Below are 21,414 nucleotides of genomic sequence, written 5' to 3'. Positions count from 1 at the left end.
GGAGTTGTTCTGTGTTTGTTAACTGATGATCTACGTTGTTTACTTTATTTTGTTCAAGGTGCATTACTTGTTATGCAAAATATACTTTACTTAGTATTATTCGTCGCAATAACCAAAATTGCTTTTTTTGAATCAATTGAGAAAATATAATAAAACTTCTGTTTTAAGATTTGATTGAGTTCTTGGGAGTTAATGTACCCAATATTCGGTTTTTCAACGGTTATTTCACTCATATCCAATGCACATTTTATGGAATCTCTCTCAGAATCTTTAAAGTGGAAAGGTGACAAACCAGTTTCAATCTGGTTGAAGCTTATCTACAAATTTCAAGCTGATTATGGTTTACTTACTATTCTGAATCTAAAAAGCTGCAATTAAACTGAAATTTTGAAGGAAAAAATTGTTACGTAACGATGAGTATACCTCCCCCCCTCCCCTATGTCACAATTCGTAACGCTTGAGCTTACTCCCTCCCCCCCCCTAGGAGCGTTACATAATTTATGGATGCCGCCTTAGGGCGCAAAAATCTTCCCAAATCAGTTTGCATATGTTTTAATTTTTTCCTTGTGAATTAAAACCAACCCGTTATCAGTCGACTATTTTTTCGGAAACAAGGCAAATAACGAGCTATTCGGAAGATCTTATAGTAATTTTTGAAAAACACTTCTGGATTTCAAGGTCTACACCAATTATATTGGTGAAACTGGTTTCAATCCATCCAAACAATAATATTGAATTTTAAGAAAAAATCCAATCCAAAAAATCTGCATCTGAAAGTTCGGCTATTTTTATTGCAATTGATTTAGACTCTTTATTAAAGAATAGTATTAACTATAATAATTAACCCTCAATTTCATGTTTTTTATTACAATTCAAAATCATTTAAAATTTCAATTATGTGTATATACCTACATAAAAAAAACGATTATTCACTTTCTTTATAATTTATTTGTTGTAAATTTGTAACAATTTCATTCGTTTCAGTACTATGAAAATTGAAAATTTTGTATGATAATTTGAAATTTAAGAGCAAATGAATTTGAATACAGTTCTGGAAGCTTCAAACTGATACTGATTTTAATAATCTTATTTTCAACGAAATTTATATTTAGAGTGTTGATTTTTTATATTAAGAAATTGAAAAATAAAAACCAGATTTTTCAACGAGAGTTGTGTTTCTAAATTGAAAATAATAATACGAAATTTCCAAATCACGATTCAGTCAGAAATTCCAATGAAGAATATAATCATCGTTAGTTATGTTTGTTAATTAGTTTACCGGCCTTTTCTGTGAAAAGTGAAATGCTTCAGAAAAACAATAAAATATCTGAATTTTACTATCAGTTTTAAATTCATAGCAATAATGAACACTCATCCTAAATGTCTACTTTTTCAAACGCAAAATGAGAATCATAAAAAAATGGTTTGAGCCTAGCACTGATATTCTGAAGTCTGGGAAAAATGAAGATAACTTGAAGAATTTTATTCTACAATTTCATCTCTCATCAACGTGAGTATTATTTTCATTTGTAAAATGGCAATTATTATAACGACAAATTCTTTAAAGAGCTTTTTAAGTGACAATTTTAATTTGCCAGATATACAAATTACGGCAACTTTCTTTTTATCTACATTTTTTCTCAGTGAATATTAAATATTTGCTGATTGTTGTATAAAAGGATGATTACGTTGTGTGAGGATATTGGAATGAGTATACGTATGAAGAAAATTTGTAAAAAGTTTTCGTTGCTCTTCTCTTATTTAATATTTTTCGTAATTTATCTGATTTTGTTCAGTGAAATTCAAGAGGTGGAGGAGGAGCAGTGTACTGCTTAAATTGTAGACCTATTTGCAACTGAACCCACCACTTTCAAAATGATAGTTTTTTCACCAGATATTGAATTTCTTTTATATTGAGTAATTTTTGAAAATTTGGAAAATCACCCCCCAGAGGCAGCTCTAGGACCGCGCCTAGTTCTTATGATGAACAAAGGTCTTATGATGATATTGGTCAGAAAACGCAAAATTACTTAGTTAAATTATTATTTATGTTATCCATAGATTTTTGCCAAACAAATTGAGGAGACCAATTTATCACTAAATTTGATAAATTGTTTCTGTTTTGTACACAGTTTCAATGCGTACGGAAATAATCGGTACATCATCAACTTTATTTGAATTTAACTAAAAATATTGCGAACCTTATACGAGAAAATTAGTTTTTTCGCTCATCGCATGTGTGCTTAATTCAGAAGATTAACTCAAATATTATAAATCTGGTCAAATATTATAAATCTGGTCATTCCATACCAAGCGACCATGAAATTGCATCAATCCTCTCCGATTTATCCCTAAATCAGTACAATGGCTCATTGTAATGTAGATAAGAAAAATCCAAAGTTTTGGGTGAATCGGATCAACCCCGTCCGAGTTTAAGCCCCCCGCTCCGTTTTTACAAATTTCGCCCTTTTTCTCAAAAACAAAAACAATTTTTTTGTGGATATCTCAGAATCTTTAGAAGCTACAGATGAGATATTTTGAAGATAAAGTTATTTCCAATCGAATAGCATTATTAAATTTCGTGTAGAATGTTGCCATACCCGATATTTTTGTATTTTGAGACTTTAAAGGCGATTATCTCAAAATTATACCATTAAACCCTGGGGTCTATAACGCTCCGTTTGGGTTTAAAACTTATCCATGATTTTTTTTCTTCAGATTTTTAAGTAACGTTTACATGAGTTAATTTTAACTTTTAAGTTTGTATGGTGAAATGAAATATTTTGTTCTGAAAAATCAACATCATTTTTTATTCTTCTGTGGAACCGAATTTGCTAATGGTTTTTGTGCCAATTTAAAAATTCTCTAAAGGAAATTTTCCGCTTAACAACCTTGTTCAAAACATTTAAAAAAACAATAATTTCAACTGACATCACTGCTGATGCCTAGCGAGTTATTGCATGACTAATTTTCTAGGAATAGAGGAAAGTCGGGTAAACGGATACTTTCAATATTTACAGCAAGCAAGGTCTCATAATCGTAAACAAAACAATCAAAAACTTTGAGGATGCACAATTAGATGTCATTTTCTCTAATCATAAAATAGTCCATAACTCGCAATATCTTCAAAAGTTTTAAACGTTTTCAACGGTAGAATGATGATTAGGCTTCTTTTTTATAACCTGGAGGAAAATCAGCAAATTTTGGTCAACAGACTCAACCAAAAAACGGTTTGAAAAACAGTTGTTAGGTCGGGTACGACGGACACTTCAAGGTCGGGTTAAACGAACACATAAGAGGGTTCAAGTTTGGTTTGTGATTTTTCACATGGAATGTACTAGAAGAACCAAGGAATATTTTGAATTCGAATTATTTTTTCTGAATTTTAATACACTTCTGTAGATTTTCCATACAATATTAAAACTCGTTGCACTAATTCTCGACTGATTGAGTTGCATTGTATTGCTTTTTCGATAATAAAACAACCAAAAAAAGTTATGGGATGTCAACATCTCTCATCTGGTCGCACTGCTGGTCGAAGAGAAAACAAGACTTCCTATCAAATGCGATCTAAACCGACTTCAGACGACTGTTTATACGATCATTTTAGTACTCAGTTGTTATTGTGATTCGCAATACCGTTGTTAGCGACTTCAACTCTCATTTCTGATATGATTTAATGTTCGCTGAGTAGTGCTTTACACTTAAATTTTATTTTTTTTGCTGACAATCTATGAATCTATGGATTCATTTTGCTGACTTTGTCAGAAATAATGCTAACCGACTTAAAGTTTACATAGATGTGTTAAACTGAAGCACTCCATCGTTTCTATGAAAGTTCATGGAAGCCAGAAATTTTCCTGCATATGACCTCAATAATTGAACGATTGTATGCAGAAACCTGGCTCATCAACCAGCCAGACTTTAACTGCAAACTTCCAGAAGAATCCCTAATTTGTTATCTTGTTTGCCTGCCTTCCCACGCTAAGTCGAAGAGGGAAGAGAGAAATAACATGCCCTTGCAAGATGGAAGTTCGACTGTCTGTTTGTTTCATGCATATTTGACGCAGGAAAGTTCACCAACTGGAAATTCAATCGTGAGGCAAAAAATAGGTTTCACGGGGATGCAAACTCAAAGACAAAAACGGTGATTGGATGCAGAAAAAATTAAAACAAAACTTTTCTTTTCATTAAAACTTTTTTGCATTGAATATGACTTGTTTTCCGTTGCTTTGGAAAAAAAATTGTTTAATCATGTTGACATCGAACCGAAACCGATTGTTTATTAATTGTAAAAATTTGTTTCTTGTTTCTCTTTTCAGCTGAAATCCAGAAGCCTTACCCATTTGGACAAACTAGAGCCGCATATAGCTAATCATAGTGATTATCATAATTTCGATCGATTCAAGGTGAGAAAGAATTCTATTTTTTTCTTCTCTAAACAATAACAAGCTGATGTGAGTTTATTCAAAATTATCATCAAATCAATCATTTTTTTATCTCGTTTAACAAAATTCGTATTTACTCTAATTGGATATGTTTATTTTTTGTTGAAGTTGAGGATTTGAATTAATTTAAGTTAGAAAATGAATTATTGTTTTATTTCATAAATTTTTTAAACTTTGTAGAAGTACCATAACTTTCATTAAAATTACAAGCATTTGAACATGATATCTAATAAACTAATACATAAGTTAGTTTCGAGGCATCAAAACGAAGTATGATTAGATCTCCGAGTGCCGTATTTGCCAATTTAGGTTGCCTTTCATCAATCCCAAAGATGGAGTCCTAGCGAGTCACTTTACTTGAGAGTCGTCCTGTAAGCCTTTTTTCTCCAGTAGGTACTTACTTCCTCTAAGCAGATACATATGTAACACTTGTCATCTGATGAATATGGTTATGACGACGAGACAGCAGCGTGCGGTAAAGCACAAATATAAGCTGTGGAAGCCGCACTCTTTTTTTCCCTACCGGAAACATCCTTCTGCTGCTCATACATATTCCATACGCATGGTAATGTTTGCAATCGTGAGACACTCCATAATCACTATCTTTGAGCGGGAAATGTTATGAAGTGAAATAGGTAGATCTGGCAGCAACAGATGTCTGGTGGCAGAGCAGTGCATCTTTCAAAGTCAAGCGGCGAGAACTTTTCCCTGATTGTGTATTTTAGTACCTACATCTTATGTGTGTTGGTTTCTAAAATAGAAAGTGACAAACATGCAAACCGGAATGAAATTTCTCCCGTTGCCTATCAAGAATTGTTACTAGATTTCAAGAGAGCTTTTGAAACGATTGATCGTTTAAAGTTGGTAAACGTATTGAAAAGAATAGGTATCAATAGAACGATACTAAACTGGTTTAAAGACTACTTGAATAATAGAACAAATTATGGATCATCGTATTCCCGATATAGAGAAAATAATCTAGATGTTCTCCGAGGAAGTACTCTGGGTCCCTTGTTATTTATAATGTACATACCATTTTTGCCTTTCTAACAGAAAGGTTTGGTTATCGGTCGATTTGAGAGATCATTAATTATGGGTCTTAGACATACCTTTATAGGTACCTATCGACTCAGCTCGACGAGTTCTGTTGATGTCCGTGGATTTGTATGTGCCATTTTAAAAATGTCAAGGACGTTTTTGCGAAACTGGGCTGCACAATTAAAATGATTTTAGTCTCAAAAGAATGCATTTTTTTTTCTACACAACCCTTTCAAAAACGGGAAAAAAACAAAATAGTTGAAACCGTTTTCTTTACGAAATACATATCATACTTATTATGGCATAAAAAAAAGTTGCTAGTGGCGCCTCGAAGCAGCAGCACCAGCAATCATTTATAAATTAGAGATAATCAAAATAAAAAAATAAAATTTATAGACTCGGGAATCGAACCAAAAACCTTCAGATCCCAAGACGCAAACGCTATCCAATAAACCATCAGCACGCTTGACAAAGAGTGGCTCAAACTCAAATACGTAAAAGGCATTACTAAGACGCATCGTGGTCTGGGCAGTTTCTCAGTCTGCTGGGGCAAATACGGCAACAGTGTTTATATCTTACACTTCTTGCTTTTCAATGCAGCAAATGGCGGATGGGCGTTTCCTTCAGAGTCCGCCATGCCTATTAGACACTATAATTTCATATATGAAATTATAGTGTCTATAGCCATGCCGGGTGTCAACAAAATGCAGAACCGTACAGAAAACTGCGGGGGGTGGGGGAATTTATATGAAGATTTTATGACCTTCGTTTTTTTACCCGTGTTGAAGAATGAATTTATGTTTTTTTTTTCATTTCTACATACTCATACATAATTAAGATTCAATTTCAGATGCAGAATTCAGATTCAGATTTCAAATTCAGAATACAGGTTTAGGAAACAGAATTCAGGATTCAGAATTCAGATTCAAAATTCAGATTCAGAACTCATATTCAGATTCAGAATTCAGATTTAGAATTCAGATTCAGAATTCAGATTAAGAACTAGATTCAGAATTCAGATTCAGAATTCAGAATTCAGATTCAGAATTCAGATTCAGAATTCAGATTCAGAATTCAGATTCAGAATTCAGATTCAGAATTCAGATTCAGAATTCAGATTCAGAATTCAGATTCAGAATTCAGATTCAGAATTCAGATTCAGAATTCAGATTCAGAATTCAGATTCAGAATCCAGATTCAGAATTCAGATTCAGAATTCAGATTCAGAATTCAGATTCAGAATTCAGATTCAGAATTCAGATTCAGAATTCAGATTCAGAATTCAGATTCAGAATTCAGATTCAGAATTCAGATTCAGAATTCAGATTCAGAATTCAGATTCAGAATTCAGATTCAGAATTCAGATTCAGAATTCAGATTCAGAATTCAGATTCAGAATTCAGATTCAGAATTCAGATTCAGAATTCAGATTCAGAATTCAGATTCAGAATTCAGATTCAGAATTCAGATTCAGAATTCAGATTCAGAATTCAGATTCAGAATTCAGATTCAGAATTCAGATTCAGAATTCAGATTCAGAATTCAGATTCAGAATTCAGATTCAGAATTCAGATTCAGAATTCAGATTCAGAATTCAGATTCAGAATTCAGATTCAGAATTCAGATTCAGAATTCAGATTCAGAATTCAGATTCAGAATTCAGATTCAGAATTCAGATTCAGAATTCAGATTCAGAATTCAGATTCAGAATTCAGATTCAGAATTCAGATTCAGAATTCAGATTCAGAATTCAGATTCAGAATTCAGATTCAGAATTCAGATTCAGAATTCAGATTCAGAATTCAGATTCAGAATTCAGATTCAGAATTCAGATTCAGAATTCAGATTCAGAATTCAGATTCAGAATTCAGATTCAGAATTCAGATTCAGAATTCAGATTCAGAATTCAGATTCAGAATTCAGATTCAGAATTCAGATTCAGAATTCAGATTCAGAATTCAGATTCAGAATTCAGATTCAGAATTCAGATTCAGAATTCAGATTCAGAATTCAGATTCAGAATTCAGATTCAGAATTCAGATTCAGAATTCAGATTCAGAATTCAGATTCAGAATTCAGATTCAGAATTCAGATTCAGAATTCAGATTCAGAATTCAGATTCAGAATTCAGATTCAGAATTCAGATTCAGAATTCAGATTCAGAATTCAGATTCAGAATTCAGATTCAGAATTCAGATTCAGAATTCAGATTCTTTATGAATGGAACGACTGTTTTGGTTGATTTTTTTAGGGATTTTTAACGGCTATCAGTCTCGGATTTTTAAGTAAAATCGACTGTTTTTTACTCCAACGTTTCGATCCTTATTGGATCTTCATCAGGGGCGATAAAGTGTCGTTTTCTTGTTAAGTTTGATTCGGCTTATCTTGAACTGCTGTCATTGGGTTTTGTTGACGAATTTTCGTAGAATATTCGTTTTTCTATTGAATTTTGGGAGTTTTACAATTTTCTGCATCCGAACTTTGCACAGTGCAAAGTTCGGATGCAGAAAATTGTAAAACTCCCAAAATTCAATAGAAAAACGAATATTCTACGAAAATTCGTCAACAAAACCCAATGACAGCAGTTCAAGATAAGCCGAATCAAACTTAACAAGAAAACGACACTTTATCGCCCCTGATGAAGATCCAATAAGGATCGAAACGTTGGAGTAAAAAACAGTCGTTTTTACTTAAAAATCCGAGACTGATAGCCGTTAAAAATCCCTAAAAAGAATTCAGATTCAGAATTCAGATTCAGAATTCAGATTCAGAATTCAGATTCAGAATTCAGATTCAGAATTCAGATTCAGAATTCAGATTCAAAATTCAGATTCAGAATTCAGATACAGAATTCAGATTCAGAATTCAGATTCAGAATTCAGATTCAGAATTCAGATTCAGAATTCAGATTCAGAATTCAGATTCAGAATTCAGATTCAGAATTCAGATTCAGAATTCAGATTCAGAATTCAGATTCTGAATTCAGATTCAGAATTTAGATTCAGATTCAGAATTCAGATTCAGAATTCAAATTCAGAATTCACAATCAGAATTAAGATTTAGAATTCAGATTTTTGTAAATTTATTTTCAGCATATCGATGAAAATTTAGATTCTTGAAGAAAGAATATCGGAATTGAAAATTTATAATGATTGATGTTGCGGGGTAAAGTATGGTGTGCGTTTATAAGTTTTCCTTGCAAAAATGTTCTTTTGCTCTTTTCTCTTCATTTTTCTATCCATCTTTATCAGATTCAGAATTCAGATTCAGAATCCAGAATTAGAATTCAGATTCAGATTTAGAATCCAGATTCCAGATTCAGATACAGAATTCAGATACAGAATACAGGTTTAGAATTTAGATTCAGAATTAAAATAAAGAATTCAAAATTCAAAATTTTGAATTGAGAATTCAGAATCCAGAATTCTGAATTCTGAATTCTAAATTCTTAATGCTAAAATCTTAATTCTGAATTTGAATTCAGAATTCAGATTCATAATTCAAATTCTGAGTTCAGATTCAGAATTCAGATTGAGAATTTAGATTTAGAATTCTGATTAAGAATTCGGATTAAAGATCAACCTGGAATTTGAAATTGGAAATTATATTCAAATATTAGACTAAGTGCTGTAACTCAAAATTCAAACTTTAGAATCAGAATAAGATTTCAGATTTAGTTTTCAGAATGAGATTAATCATTTAATAGTCATATTACTTTCCCCTGCTTTTGTGAGAATTTTTCTTTTATGCATGGTTGAGCTCTAAAAAAGGTATCATGCTAGGCCACGTGTCACGGCTATCCATCAATATTGTAGTTGGTTTTACTTATTCAATAAAAAAAGCATAAAAAAACAGTAAGATTCGAACCGTGACCAGCATCGTGAAAGTTCTGGTTGCTACCACGGCACCATTTCAGCGTGTTATAAGACTTGGAAATTCAACTGTTTAAATACCATTCTTTCCATACATAAAATGAACTCCTTACATACCAGTTCGCTTTTCGCCAAAAAACGTACTATGCATAATTTTTGCCTTTCTAACAGAAAGGTTTTTGGTTATCGGTCGATTTGAGAGATCATTAATTATGGGTCTTAGACATACCTTTATAGGTACCTATCGACTCAGCTCGACGAGTTCTGTTGATGTCCGTGGATTTGTATGTGCCATTTTAAAAATGTCAAGAACGTTTTTGCGAAACTGGGCTGCACAATTAAAATGATTTTAGTCTCAAAAGAATGCATTTTTTTTCTACACAACCCTTTCAAAAACGGGAAAAAAACAAAATAGTTGAAACCGTTTTCTTTACGAAATACATATTATACTTATTATGGCATAAAAAAAAATTGCTAGTGGCGCCTCGAAGCAGCAGCACCAGCAATCATTTATAAATTAGAGATAATCAAAATAAAAAAATAAAATTTATTGACTCGGGAATCGAACCAAAAACCTTCAGATCCCAAGACGCAAACGCTATCCAATAAACCATCAGCACGCTTGACAAAGAGTGGCTCAAACTCAAATACTTAAAAGGCATTACTAAGACGCATCGTGGTCTGGGCAGTTTCTCAGTCTGCTGGGGCAAATACGGCAACAGTGTTTATATCTTAAACTTCTTGCTTTTCAATGCAGCAAATGGCGGATGGGCGTTTCCTTCAGAGTCCGCCATGCCTATTAGACACTATAATTTCATATATGAAATTATAGTGTCTATAGCCATGCCGGGTGTCAACAAAATGCAGAGCCGTACAGAAAACTGCGTTGGGGGAGGGGGGAATTTATATGAAGATTTTATGACCTTCGTTTTTTTTACCCGTGTTGAAGAATGAATTTATGTTTTTTTTTTCATTTCTACATACTCATACATAATTAAGATTCAATTTCAGATGCAGAATTCAGATTCAGATTTCAAATTCAGAATACAGGTTTAGGAAACAGAATTCAGGATTCAGAATTCAGATTCAAAATTCAGATTCAGAACTCATATTCAGATTCAGAATTCAGATTTAGAATTCAGATTCAGAATTCAGATTAAGAACTAGATTCAGAATTCAGATTCAGAATTCAGAATTCAGATTCAGAATTCAGATTCAGAATTCAGATTCAGAATTCAGATTCAGAATTCAGATTCAGAATTCAGATTCAGAATTCAGATTCAGAATTCAGATTCAGAATTCAGATTCAGAATTCAGATTCAGAATTCAGATTCAGAATTCAGATTCAGAATTCAGATTCAGAATTCAGATTCAGAATTCAGATTCAGAATTCAGATTCAGAATTCAGATTCAGAATTCAGATTCAGAATTCAGATTCAGAATTCAGATTCAGAATTCAGATTCAGAATTCAGATTCAGAATTCAGATTCAGAATTCAGATTCAGAATTCAGATTCAGAATTCAGATTCAGAATTCAGATTCAGAATTCAGATTCAGAATTCAGATTCAGAATTCAGATTCAGAATTCAGATTCAGAATTCAGATTCAGAATTCAGATTCAGAATTCAGATTCAGAATTCAGATTCAGAATTCAGATTCAGAATTCAGATTCAGAATTCAGATTCAGAATTCAGATTCAGATTCAGAATTCAGATTCAGAATTCAGATTCAGAATTCAGATTCAGAATTCAGATTCAGAATTCAGATTCAAAATTCAGATTCAGAATTCAGATTCAGAATTCAGATTCAGAATTCAGATTCAGAATTCAGATTCAGAATTCAGATTCAGAATTCAGATTCAGAATTCAGATTCAGAATTCAGATTCAGAATTCAGATTCAGAATTCAGATTCAGAATTCAGATTCAGAATTCAGATTCAGAATTCAGATTCAGAATTCAGATTCAGAATTCAGATTCAGAATTCAGATTCAGAATTCAGATTCAGAATTCAGATTCAGAATTCAGATTCAGAATTCAGATTCAGAATTCAGATTCAGAATTCAGATTCAGAATTCAGATTCAGAATTCAGATTCTGAATTCAGATTCAGAATTTAGATTCAGATTCAGAATTCAGATTCAGAATTCAAATTCAGAATTCACAATCAGAATTAAGATTTAGAATTCAGATTTTTGTAAATTTATTTTCAGCATATCGGTGAAAATTTAGATTCTTGAAGAAAGAATATCGGAATTGAAAATTTATAATGATTGATGTTGCGGGGTAAAGTATGGTGTGCGTTTATAAGTTTTCCTTGCAAAAATGTTCTTTTGCTCTTTTCTCTTCATTTTTCTATCCATCTTTATCAGATTCAGAATTCAGATTCAGAATCCAGAATTAGAATTCAGATTCAGATTTAGAATCCAGATTCCAGATTCAGATACAGAATTCAGATACAGAATACAGGTTTAGAATTTAGATTCAGAATTAAAATAAAGAATTCAAAATTCAAAATTTTGAATTGAGAATTCAGAATCCAGAATTCTGAATTCTAAATTCTTAATGCTAAAATCTTAATTCTGAATTTGAATTCAGAATTCAGATTCATAATTCAAATTCTGAGTTCAGATTCAGAATTCAGATTGAGAATTCAGATTTAGAATTCTGATTAAGAATTCGGATTAAAGATCAACCTGGAATTTGAAATTGGAAATTATATTCAAATATTAGACTAAGTGCTGTAACTCAAAATTCAAACTTTAGAATCAGAATAAGATTTCAGATTTAGTTTTCAGAATGAGATTAATCATTTAATAGTCATATTACTTTCCCCTGCTTTTGTGAGAATTTTTCTTTTATGCATGGTTGAGCTCTAAAAAAGGTATCATGCTAGGCCACGTGTCACGGCTATCCATCAATATTGTAGTTGGTTTTACTTATTCAGTAAAAAAAGCATAAAAAAAAAGTAAGATTCGAACCGTGACCAGCATCGTGAAAGTTCTGGTTGCTACCACGGCACCATTTCAGCGTGTTATAAGACTTGGAAATTCAACTGTTTAAATACCATTCTTTCCATACATAAAATGAACTCCTTACATACCAGTTCGCTTTTCGCCAAAAAACGTACTATGCATAATTTTTTTATATTGAGATCGGAATTTTTCTTGTTTGAATATCTGAAATCATACTTATATGATGCAGAGGGAAGGAATCTATCATGTGTATTCTATATTATTTTATATATTTCCAAATATAACTTACACTCTGTTAGAAAGGCTCCAATCCACTGTTAAGTGTATTAAATCGGGTTTTTTCCTTGTAGAGGAGAGCCCACTGCGACCAGTAGTTGATCTATAGTGGTATTTACCCTGCGTTACTATATGCTTTCAGGTTCACCTGCACTATTGATTGGAGTGTCAGTTGATTGCTGACTAAGCTATTTATCCCAATCGGGTATGATATCAAAGATGTACGATATAACCTTCGTAGGGCTGATATGCAACCATATGTCTTGTGCGCTTATTAACTTTGCCCCAAGTACTCGCTCTCTCCTATGTAGGAAGGCGCAGCAGTTGCATAGAAGATGCTCTGCAGTTTCTTGTTCGAACCCGCAGAACCGACAGGCATCGTTTTGAATTATGTTTATCCTTTTGAGATGCTGTTTTGTTGGACAATGTCCGGTCAAGAGACCTGTGTAAGTACTTAACTCGTGCTTACATAAATTCAACATGTTTTCGGAGAGTCGTGCGCTGCATAAACTGTTTGTAGATGATTTAGTCTCCTACTGGAGTTGGAGCTCGTCATTCAAGAAGCAAATGCCGATTTGGAAAAATGAGGCCGATTTGGAAAGTTTTTAAAACATAAAAAATTGTGTCTGAATCTTAATTAAACCAACTGGATGGTTATTGGTAATCGCAAAGTAAGAGTCTGCCCAGAATTGCTGATTGATGGTTGTGCCATCAAAAGGGTCCGTCAGGTCGTATACTTGGGAACATGCTTGGCACTGCTCCTCAGATTAGCCCATTCAGAGTAGAAGAGTGTAGCTTTTTTGATCTCATCCTCCCAAACTGTGTATCTTTCATAATCGCTCAGTTGTCATCAGAGCGAGCTTGGCTCACCCAAGTGTGGGCAAGAGAAGCAAGCCAACTGAGAAAGTGCGTTCTCGGTTCAGATAAATTCGTTCGCAAATTGGGCGAAAGAGAAGCTTTAGAGCAACCTATGTTAGTCTTCATCGGTTGCGTTTGGATCGAAGTATTGTGTTCAAGGTGTGGTAGAATTTGCAATAGCAAGCTACGAAAGCTTTTTAGAGCCCAAAAAATTAATAGTATTTAAAATTGGTTAGTTTTGGGTAAAATTGGTCTTTGATTATACTAATATTTTCTTATACTTTATTAAATTGAGAATTTAGATATGACTCAATATTATAATTATAATAGATATAACATACACGAAGAAGTTCATCATTGTCGAAGACGTCCATCAAAGCTTCGAACACTGCACTGCCCTCCGGAGCAAAAGGAAAAATAAACCATAATTACTAACCGTGGTGATCTTGTGCTGTCCCAATCAATGTGAATTATCGAACGGATCATCAATGCGTTTAAAGAACGAATTAAACAGCCCAGTCCTTAAAGGGTCAAAATTTGGTCAATATCAACTTGACGTATTTCTTTCAATTTTGCATTTAAAAAACCTGAACACCCCTCATTTTGAAAGTGTGTGTGTAGAATGTTTGAATTTGGAATTCACTCTTCAGTTGTCGAAATGCCGTCCAAGGAAGAAGAGCAGCGTATCAAAATTTTGCTCGCGCATCGCGAAAATTCGAGCTACTCGCACGCAAAGCTGGCAAAATCGCTAAAAGTTGCCAAATCAACCGTTACAAATGTAATTAAAGTGTTTGGGGAACGTTTGTCGACAGCCAGGAAGTCTGGATCGGGGGAAAATCGAAAACCGGAAGCCGCTGAGACGACAAAAAGAGTTGCCGGTAGTTTCAAGCGAAACCCTAACCTCTCTCTCCAAGATGCCGCAAATAAGCTGGGTGTATCGTCTACAACCGTGCATCGAGCCAAAAAACGAGCCGGACCATCGACTTACAAGAAGGTAGTGACTCCAAATAGCGATGATAAACAAAATACGACGGCCAAAGCGCGATCCCGGAGGCTGTACACGACGATGCTGACGAAGTTTGACTGCGTGGTAATGGACGACGAAACCTACGTCAAAGCCGACTACAAGCAGCTTCCGGGACAGGAGTTTTATAAGGCAAGAGGAAGGGGAAAGGTAGCAGATATTTTCAAGCACATGAAACTGTCAAAGTTCGCGAAGAAATATCTGGTTTGGCAAGCCATCTGTACCTGTGGCTTGAAAAGCAGCATTTTCATATCTTCCGGGATTGTTCCGGGACCAAGAAATTTACTTAAAAGAGTGTTTGAATAAACGTCTGCTGCCTTTCCTGAAGAAACACGGTTGTTCCGTACTGTTTCAGCCGGATTTGGCATCTTGCCATTACGGTTAAAAGGCCATGGAGTGGTACGCCGCCAACAACGTGCAGGTGGTTCCCAAAGACAAGAACCCTCCCAACACGCCAGAGCTCCGCCCAATTGAGAAATACTGGGCTATTGTCAAGCGGAACCTAAAGAAGGCAAAAAAAAACTGCTAAGGACGAGCAGCAGTTCAAGGCAAACTGGCTTTCTGCGGCGAAGAAGGTGGACAAGGTGGCTGTACAAAATCTGATGGCAGGGGTTAAGCGTAAGGCCTGGCAATTCGGATTTAGAAAAGCGGAAGCCTAACTGAATATTTTTCCTGAATTTTTAACTTATTAAACTTGAAAAAATAAAATTAATTTGATTTTTTAAATAAACGATTTCACCGATTTACACACGTTTTCCTTTGACCAACTTTTGACCGTATCACCCTTTAATTGTCCACATTGTTCTGTTCTATCGACTGAACATGAAAGGCTTCGGAAGTGTAGGTGGGAACACTTCGAGATAAAAAAAAATCCATTAACTTATCTTAAGTGGGGGGTTTGAAATAGAAATGACGTGAACGCTTTTATTTTTGTTTTTGCTTTCAGTGAAGGAGGATTGTTTTGTTGCTGCCGGCTTTGTTGAATTCCACCGAAGACGGGTTCGTTTTAGATCGGAGTCTAATCAATTAACTTACTGGCTTCAATGGTATTCAAATTTAAAAAAAAAAAACGGAAAAACGCCCTTTAAAATACCTGAAAATCACCCTAGATTCCATCATTTATTCCAGAGCTTGCGTTATTACAGGTCTAAAACTATGCAGGTCTAAAAAGAAAGCTTTGTCTATGCTTAAATCTAACTTCAAAAGTGTGTGCTTCGAAGAAGAAAAAACACAATAAACTAAGATCCTCTATTTTGGTTCGAGTCATTCCAAGGCGGTGGTTTTTGTTTTCTTCCCATCATGATAAAGGAAAGTCTCACGTAGAAGGATTTGAATAAATTATTAGATAGAAAGGCTTTAGCCCCTGCTTCGTCAGAGCCCATGAATGAACGAACTTCTAATATAGTGAATCTCTAATAGCTCGAAGCGATCGAAAGAAATAAACACTCGTGTTTGCCGGGTGAGCCTAACATTTGGCACGATATCCAAGTCAAGTCCGTCATATTTATGGAAGGGTTCCGGGTCTACCAGAGATTCTTTACTTTCTGTGGTGTTTTATTTTCGGTTTCATTGGTTCGACTATTTTTAGATTGAATACCAGACCCTGGTTGATGTTTGGAACAAGTTTTTACGCATAAATCAAGCGTATCTGGCTGCATTATTCTGTTACAATTTAATGCAGCTGAAATATTAAAAGGCATATAAGTTCATTTCAACACTGAATACTTATATTTTAAGTAGGCTGTTTGAAATAATAAAAAAAACGATTGTTGGAGAAATATCTGAACTCTCTACTTAAAACGTAAATGCTTTAAAAAATTAATTAAAAATGAAGGGAATTGAGGGTAAAACATCCCTAACTCCATTTTACGAAGCGGGTGGTGTTTCAAACAGCTATCATTCGATTCGTTGGAGAAAATGATACAAGACAAATCTCTTGAGGTTCGAAATATTCAAGTCCGAACATGCTTTTTCTGATCTATCTGAAAAATGTAGGGGAATCTAGGTTAAAACCGTCATAATTCAATTTTTCGATGTGCGGGGTTGCTCAAACACTGTTCATTCGATTTCTCGGAAAAAAATGCTCAAGAAAGATTGCATAATGTTGCATTTTGTTCAAAATTTTTAAGTCCCCGCATGTTTTTTTCTGAACTATTCGAAAAATGAAGGGGAATTTAGAGCAAATCAGCAATAGCTCCATTATCAAATCCGTACGGTATATTAACAGCCATTATTCGATTCCTCTTAAAAAAATCATTTAGTTCGAATGTTCTAGTCCGAACATCTTCTTTTCTAAATTCATTGAAAAAAATATAGGGGAATTGAGTGTAAAATCAGCTATAACTCCATTTTTTCGAATCTTGTGATTGCTCAAACAGCAATTATTCGATTCCTCGGGGAAGATAGGTCTATTTTTATTCAAAATTTAAAAGTACAGATTAGCTTTTTGGTGGATTAATTATAAAATATAGGGGAATTGAAAGAATTCTCCGACATTTTCATTGAGTTTATTCTTGTAGGAGGGAAGGCTTTTTTTCGCATTTCACAGTGGTCCAGAAATGAAATTTAGCAAGAAACAATTATGGAATTTCCTTGCGTGATTTGGCGAAAAAGTTCAAGACGAACCACAGTACAGCTCGACGAATTTGTTTGCGAGAAGGCTTGCGGTCGTATCATGCAAGCAAACACCCCAACAGAACGCTGAAACAAAACCTGGTTGCCAAAACCAGGGCAAGGAAGTTCTACGAGAAAGTGTTGACCAAGTACAACGGATGCATTTTGATGGACGACGAAGCTTACGTCAAAATGGATTTTGGACAAATACCCGATAACAAATTTTACCTTGCAAAGGTAAAGGGAATGTTGCGGGTAGATTCAAGTTTGTTTTCGCAGATTAATTTGCTTGTAAGTTGATGATTTGGCAAGGGATCTGTAGTTGTGGGAAGAAGACCAAGAATTTCATCACTGGGGACACAATGAATGGAAATGTTTACAAAGAAGATTGTCTCCAGAAGAGGGTTTTGCCATTCATTCGGTCCCACAAAAATCTGGCCCACAAAGGCACAAAGTTCGGTGAAGTTCTGGCCGGACCTTACAAGCTGCCACTACAGCCGGGATGTCGTTAAGTGGTATAAGGAGAACAAGATCGATTCTGTTGAAAAAAGTATCAATCCACCAAACTGTCCGGATTTTTGTCCCATCGAGAAATATTGGGCAATAGTTAAGGGCAAACTGAAGAAATGTGGCAGAACGATGAAAAAACCCGCTAAAATGGAAAAGTGGTGGAACAAGATGGCGATTGAGGTTACCAGCAGTACTGTACAGAAAATGATGGGTGGTATCACAAAAAAAGTTCGAAAATTCATCCGAAAAGCTGACGAATGATTTTTATGTATTTTTTCTTTTGAGTGCAATAAAAACCCTACAAAATGACATTTTTACTACTACGTTCGAAAGTCTTGCAATTTCGCATTCTTGTTTTCGTTCCCGTTCCCGTTTTCGATCGAACGTATTTTTTCGATGGACTGTCAAACGCAAGTCTGATGATGCGAATCATGATCTTTTAAAGCAATTAGTGATGTTTAATATCGATTGTGGAGTTAAAAAGTTGTTCAAAATAAGAATATCGCTGTATTAAAACCCGCGAAATTGTGTGTTGGAAAATAACAAAATTATAAAGACGAAACATTTTTTTATTCTTCGTTAAAAAAGTGCAAGTTTTATGTTACGAATCTTGGACTTTCAAATAAAAAGTTTGTGAAATTGAACGATTCAAGAAATGATACGTGGTTTAAAATAATAAAGAATGTCACATGTTTTAATGCTGAAATTTGTATTTTTACTACCGCTTAACAAAAGCGAGCCAGATGCTGCGAACCGGGAGGGTTATTGAAGTTGAAACGCATATCTGATGTTTCGAACCTAAGGCATTTAAAGCAAAAGTTTGTGGAGTAAAACGGGCAATAATGATCGTCTTAAGGAGAGCTTTTTGAACAAATAAAAAAAACCCTTTTTTATTTAAATTTTTTGGGTATGTTTTTCATTTCAAAGTCAATTTTCTTCCAAATTTTGCCCCTTCCTCCCAGCGGGTGAGATTTTTAGAAACGGCATCCGGCATCACTTTCACAACTCACAAACACTACCGGCTGCTTGCATCCGAAAAAAAAACAGCTCCTGGGGGCCATCTAGGATGCAGCTTTCTGCACTTTTTGTCGACTGCACCTGGAGATGGAAACTTTGCCGGTCAAATCTAGAGTTTTTTTCGATTAAGTCGTATGAGCCACCTGACGTGTTTTGAGAAAATCCCTGTTGAAGTTTTGTAACCTCTTTTTAAATCTACTATTTAAAATATTGCTGCTAATAGATGAGAATTAGACTAGTGTATTTGATTCAGGCATACATTTAGTTGTTCGAGTGAACATGTACTTACGACTTTTGGCATTGCATGATTGGCTCTAACGTCGTTTTGCATGCTGTTAAATTTTATATCTAAACTGTATAACATGGGTCTTAAACATTTCTATCATTTACTATTTAGCTTCAAGCACTCAAGTTCTAACATTATGTATGGCTCATCTGAATAATGGTAGGGTAAATGTACCCGACCTTGGCACCTAAGGCATGGTTTACCCTTTTTTTCAACATTCCAACCTTCCTGTTGAGTGCACCATAATACATCCTTTGAAGAATTTACTTGCTAACTTTCTTAGAGTTCAACAAAAATATGTTTTCTCTATGGAACTTTCATTAATGTGAGCAAAATGCATGCAAAGTACTCACTGAGGTGCTCCAATTACTTGGCCGCCGTACCAATTGTTTGCCGTTTCAATGATCCGATTCTTGGCCACCAGCAATGTGCAATAGATCTTTACCAACAACGCTAAATTGACAGTTAACAGAATCGTTGGCTGTTCTGAATATATGGCCACTGACAGAATGACGTCAGCTGAGCGTAAAGTTCTATACGACGATGGAACACCGGCCTTCACTCATACAACAAAAAGGCTTTCGAAAACATTGATGAAATTTGGTTGAAAGGGAAGCACAAAATGAGCTTTCATTTCATAAAGTCGGAAGTCCAGAATTTCCGTTTTTCTTTATTTTAAAAAACTTTAAACTTTTTACTCATTTAAACAAAGTGATGATTATAAACACCTCAGGTTGTTTCAGAATATTTGTGTATGAAATAGAATCATTGGTTAATGAATGACAACCAAACCTTCATCAGGGGGACCGATTCAGAAACGAATTATGTTCGCGAGTGGTTTGAACTTTTTTATGAATATTAAATCCCTTTGATGAAATCTACACTAACATATTTTGTAAGCAAACTTTTTAAACTGAACACTTCAAACAATTTCTCCAATATATATATACAGTAAGTTACTTATGAAGGATCTGAATAAAGCCAAACAATCTAGGAAAAGTATTTCAGGTGACATGGGCTTATCTAGACTAGCCTAGGTTTTAAACGTAGAGTTAATAAAAAAGTTGGTGTGGTCCAGCTGCCAGAATATTGAGGTAAAATATCCGTATCTGGCCCCGATTGATTCACATTCCTCGAATTTTTTTAAAGAGATTTCACAGTTCATCATTTTTGCAAAGTTTTTTGTGACAATTTCATCAAAATAGAAATCAAATACGACTTGAACGGGAGTAAATAATACTGAAAGGTTTGAGCCGTGTCAAATGGGCTCAGTTAGACAATTTTCTGACTTGAATGCTAACTTAACAAATTCAGGAATGTTAAGCCTAACGGCAAATTCATTTTCGACATTTCTATGGTTCTGTGCATCATGCTGTGTTGTCATTTATAAATCATTGTTTAATTTAAATTATTCCTTTTGAGTTTTTATAGAACATAACTGGAAAGAAAAATACTCTAGGAAAATTGCGATCGCGACACATAGGGATATTTTAACTACCAAACAACTATCTTCGTATTGTGGAGTTTGGCTTCATAAAGTAAGAAATTGAAAAATTCTTTGAATGGTATTTTAAAATTTTGCCCTTTTGAATTTGTTAGCTGAGATTATGATAGCAAGAGCCATATCGAATGCTCGGGGCGTTGCGCAGTGGTTTGACACGCCAAAAAGATGTTAGAATGTAAACCTTGCTAAAACATTTTTTGAATTCGACTCACATCTAATATTTTAAGGAATAATTGGAAAGAAAACGATATTTTCCTGACCTTTCATCTTCTGTTTTCAAGAAAAAAATTAGAACAAAAATCCAAAAAATTAAATCTAGTTCCCAAGCAATAGAAAACGATTCCAAAACTCAATTAATTCGGTATTTTATATACTAAAGACATAAATTGCCATCGATCTAAGAGTTTTTTGATAAGACAAACATCTTAAGTCTTGTGAGTTGCTTAATTTCACTTAGTTTTTTTTTTATTTCGAACTACTGTGTTCTGTAGAAGACCACGTGCTCGGCAGACTGCAATGCAAATGCTGTTCGCACGCACACCAATGTACCTTCGATACATGGTTCCCAAAGCACGATTTTTGCATTTTCAATGCTAAGACATGACTTTTAGTTAGTCGAATCACTTATGTTCTCTAACTTATTTCGAAGCTTAAGTTGATAGAAATAATCTTATCATACAACCCAATTAGTATGAAAACATTTGTGCTTAGTTTTAAATGAATTTTTAGGGAAACCATCAGCCCAAAAATACCTCTTTAATGAACATGTATTTTTTCCAGCTTCCAACACTGGTGGTGTATTTCGATTGAAGTTGCATGTCAAGAAAAGGAACAAAATTAGTTTTAAAATTTTATTGAAAACCTAAATAAAATATTCATTCTTTTGTCTTTCTAGTATTTTTGATTTTTTGCCGAGTTTAACTGTAGGCATGAGTATTTATTGCAAATTTTTCAAATGAATGTCCGCGTTTGAAATCGCATGTGAATTTTACAGTTG

The 21,414-nt window shown here is 34.3% G+C and overlaps 1 protein-coding gene across 4 annotated transcripts in view; it reads left to right on the top strand.

The window, feature by feature from the left end:
- Positions 1-21,414, top strand: part of LOC129741244 (pleckstrin homology domain-containing family G member 5) — a 335,012-nt gene that overhangs the window by 227,070 nt on the left and 86,528 nt on the right. For all 4 annotated transcript variants that reach the window (XM_055732958.1, XM_055732960.1, XM_055732957.1 and 1 more), the window contains one exon: positions 4,323-4,409. In XM_055732958.1, coding sequence (XP_055588933.1) covers positions 4,323-4,409 — 87 coding nt within the window. The remainder of the gene's footprint in view (positions 1-4,322; positions 4,410-21,414) is intronic.

Source organism: Uranotaenia lowii, chromosome 2, assembly GCF_029784155.1.
Source record: "Uranotaenia lowii strain MFRU-FL chromosome 2, ASM2978415v1, whole genome shotgun sequence".
NCBI lineage: Eukaryota > Metazoa > Arthropoda > Insecta > Diptera > Culicidae > Uranotaenia > Uranotaenia lowii.
The sequence above is the reverse complement of the archived record's forward strand: the minus strand, read 5'-3'. Positions and strand labels throughout refer to the sequence as shown.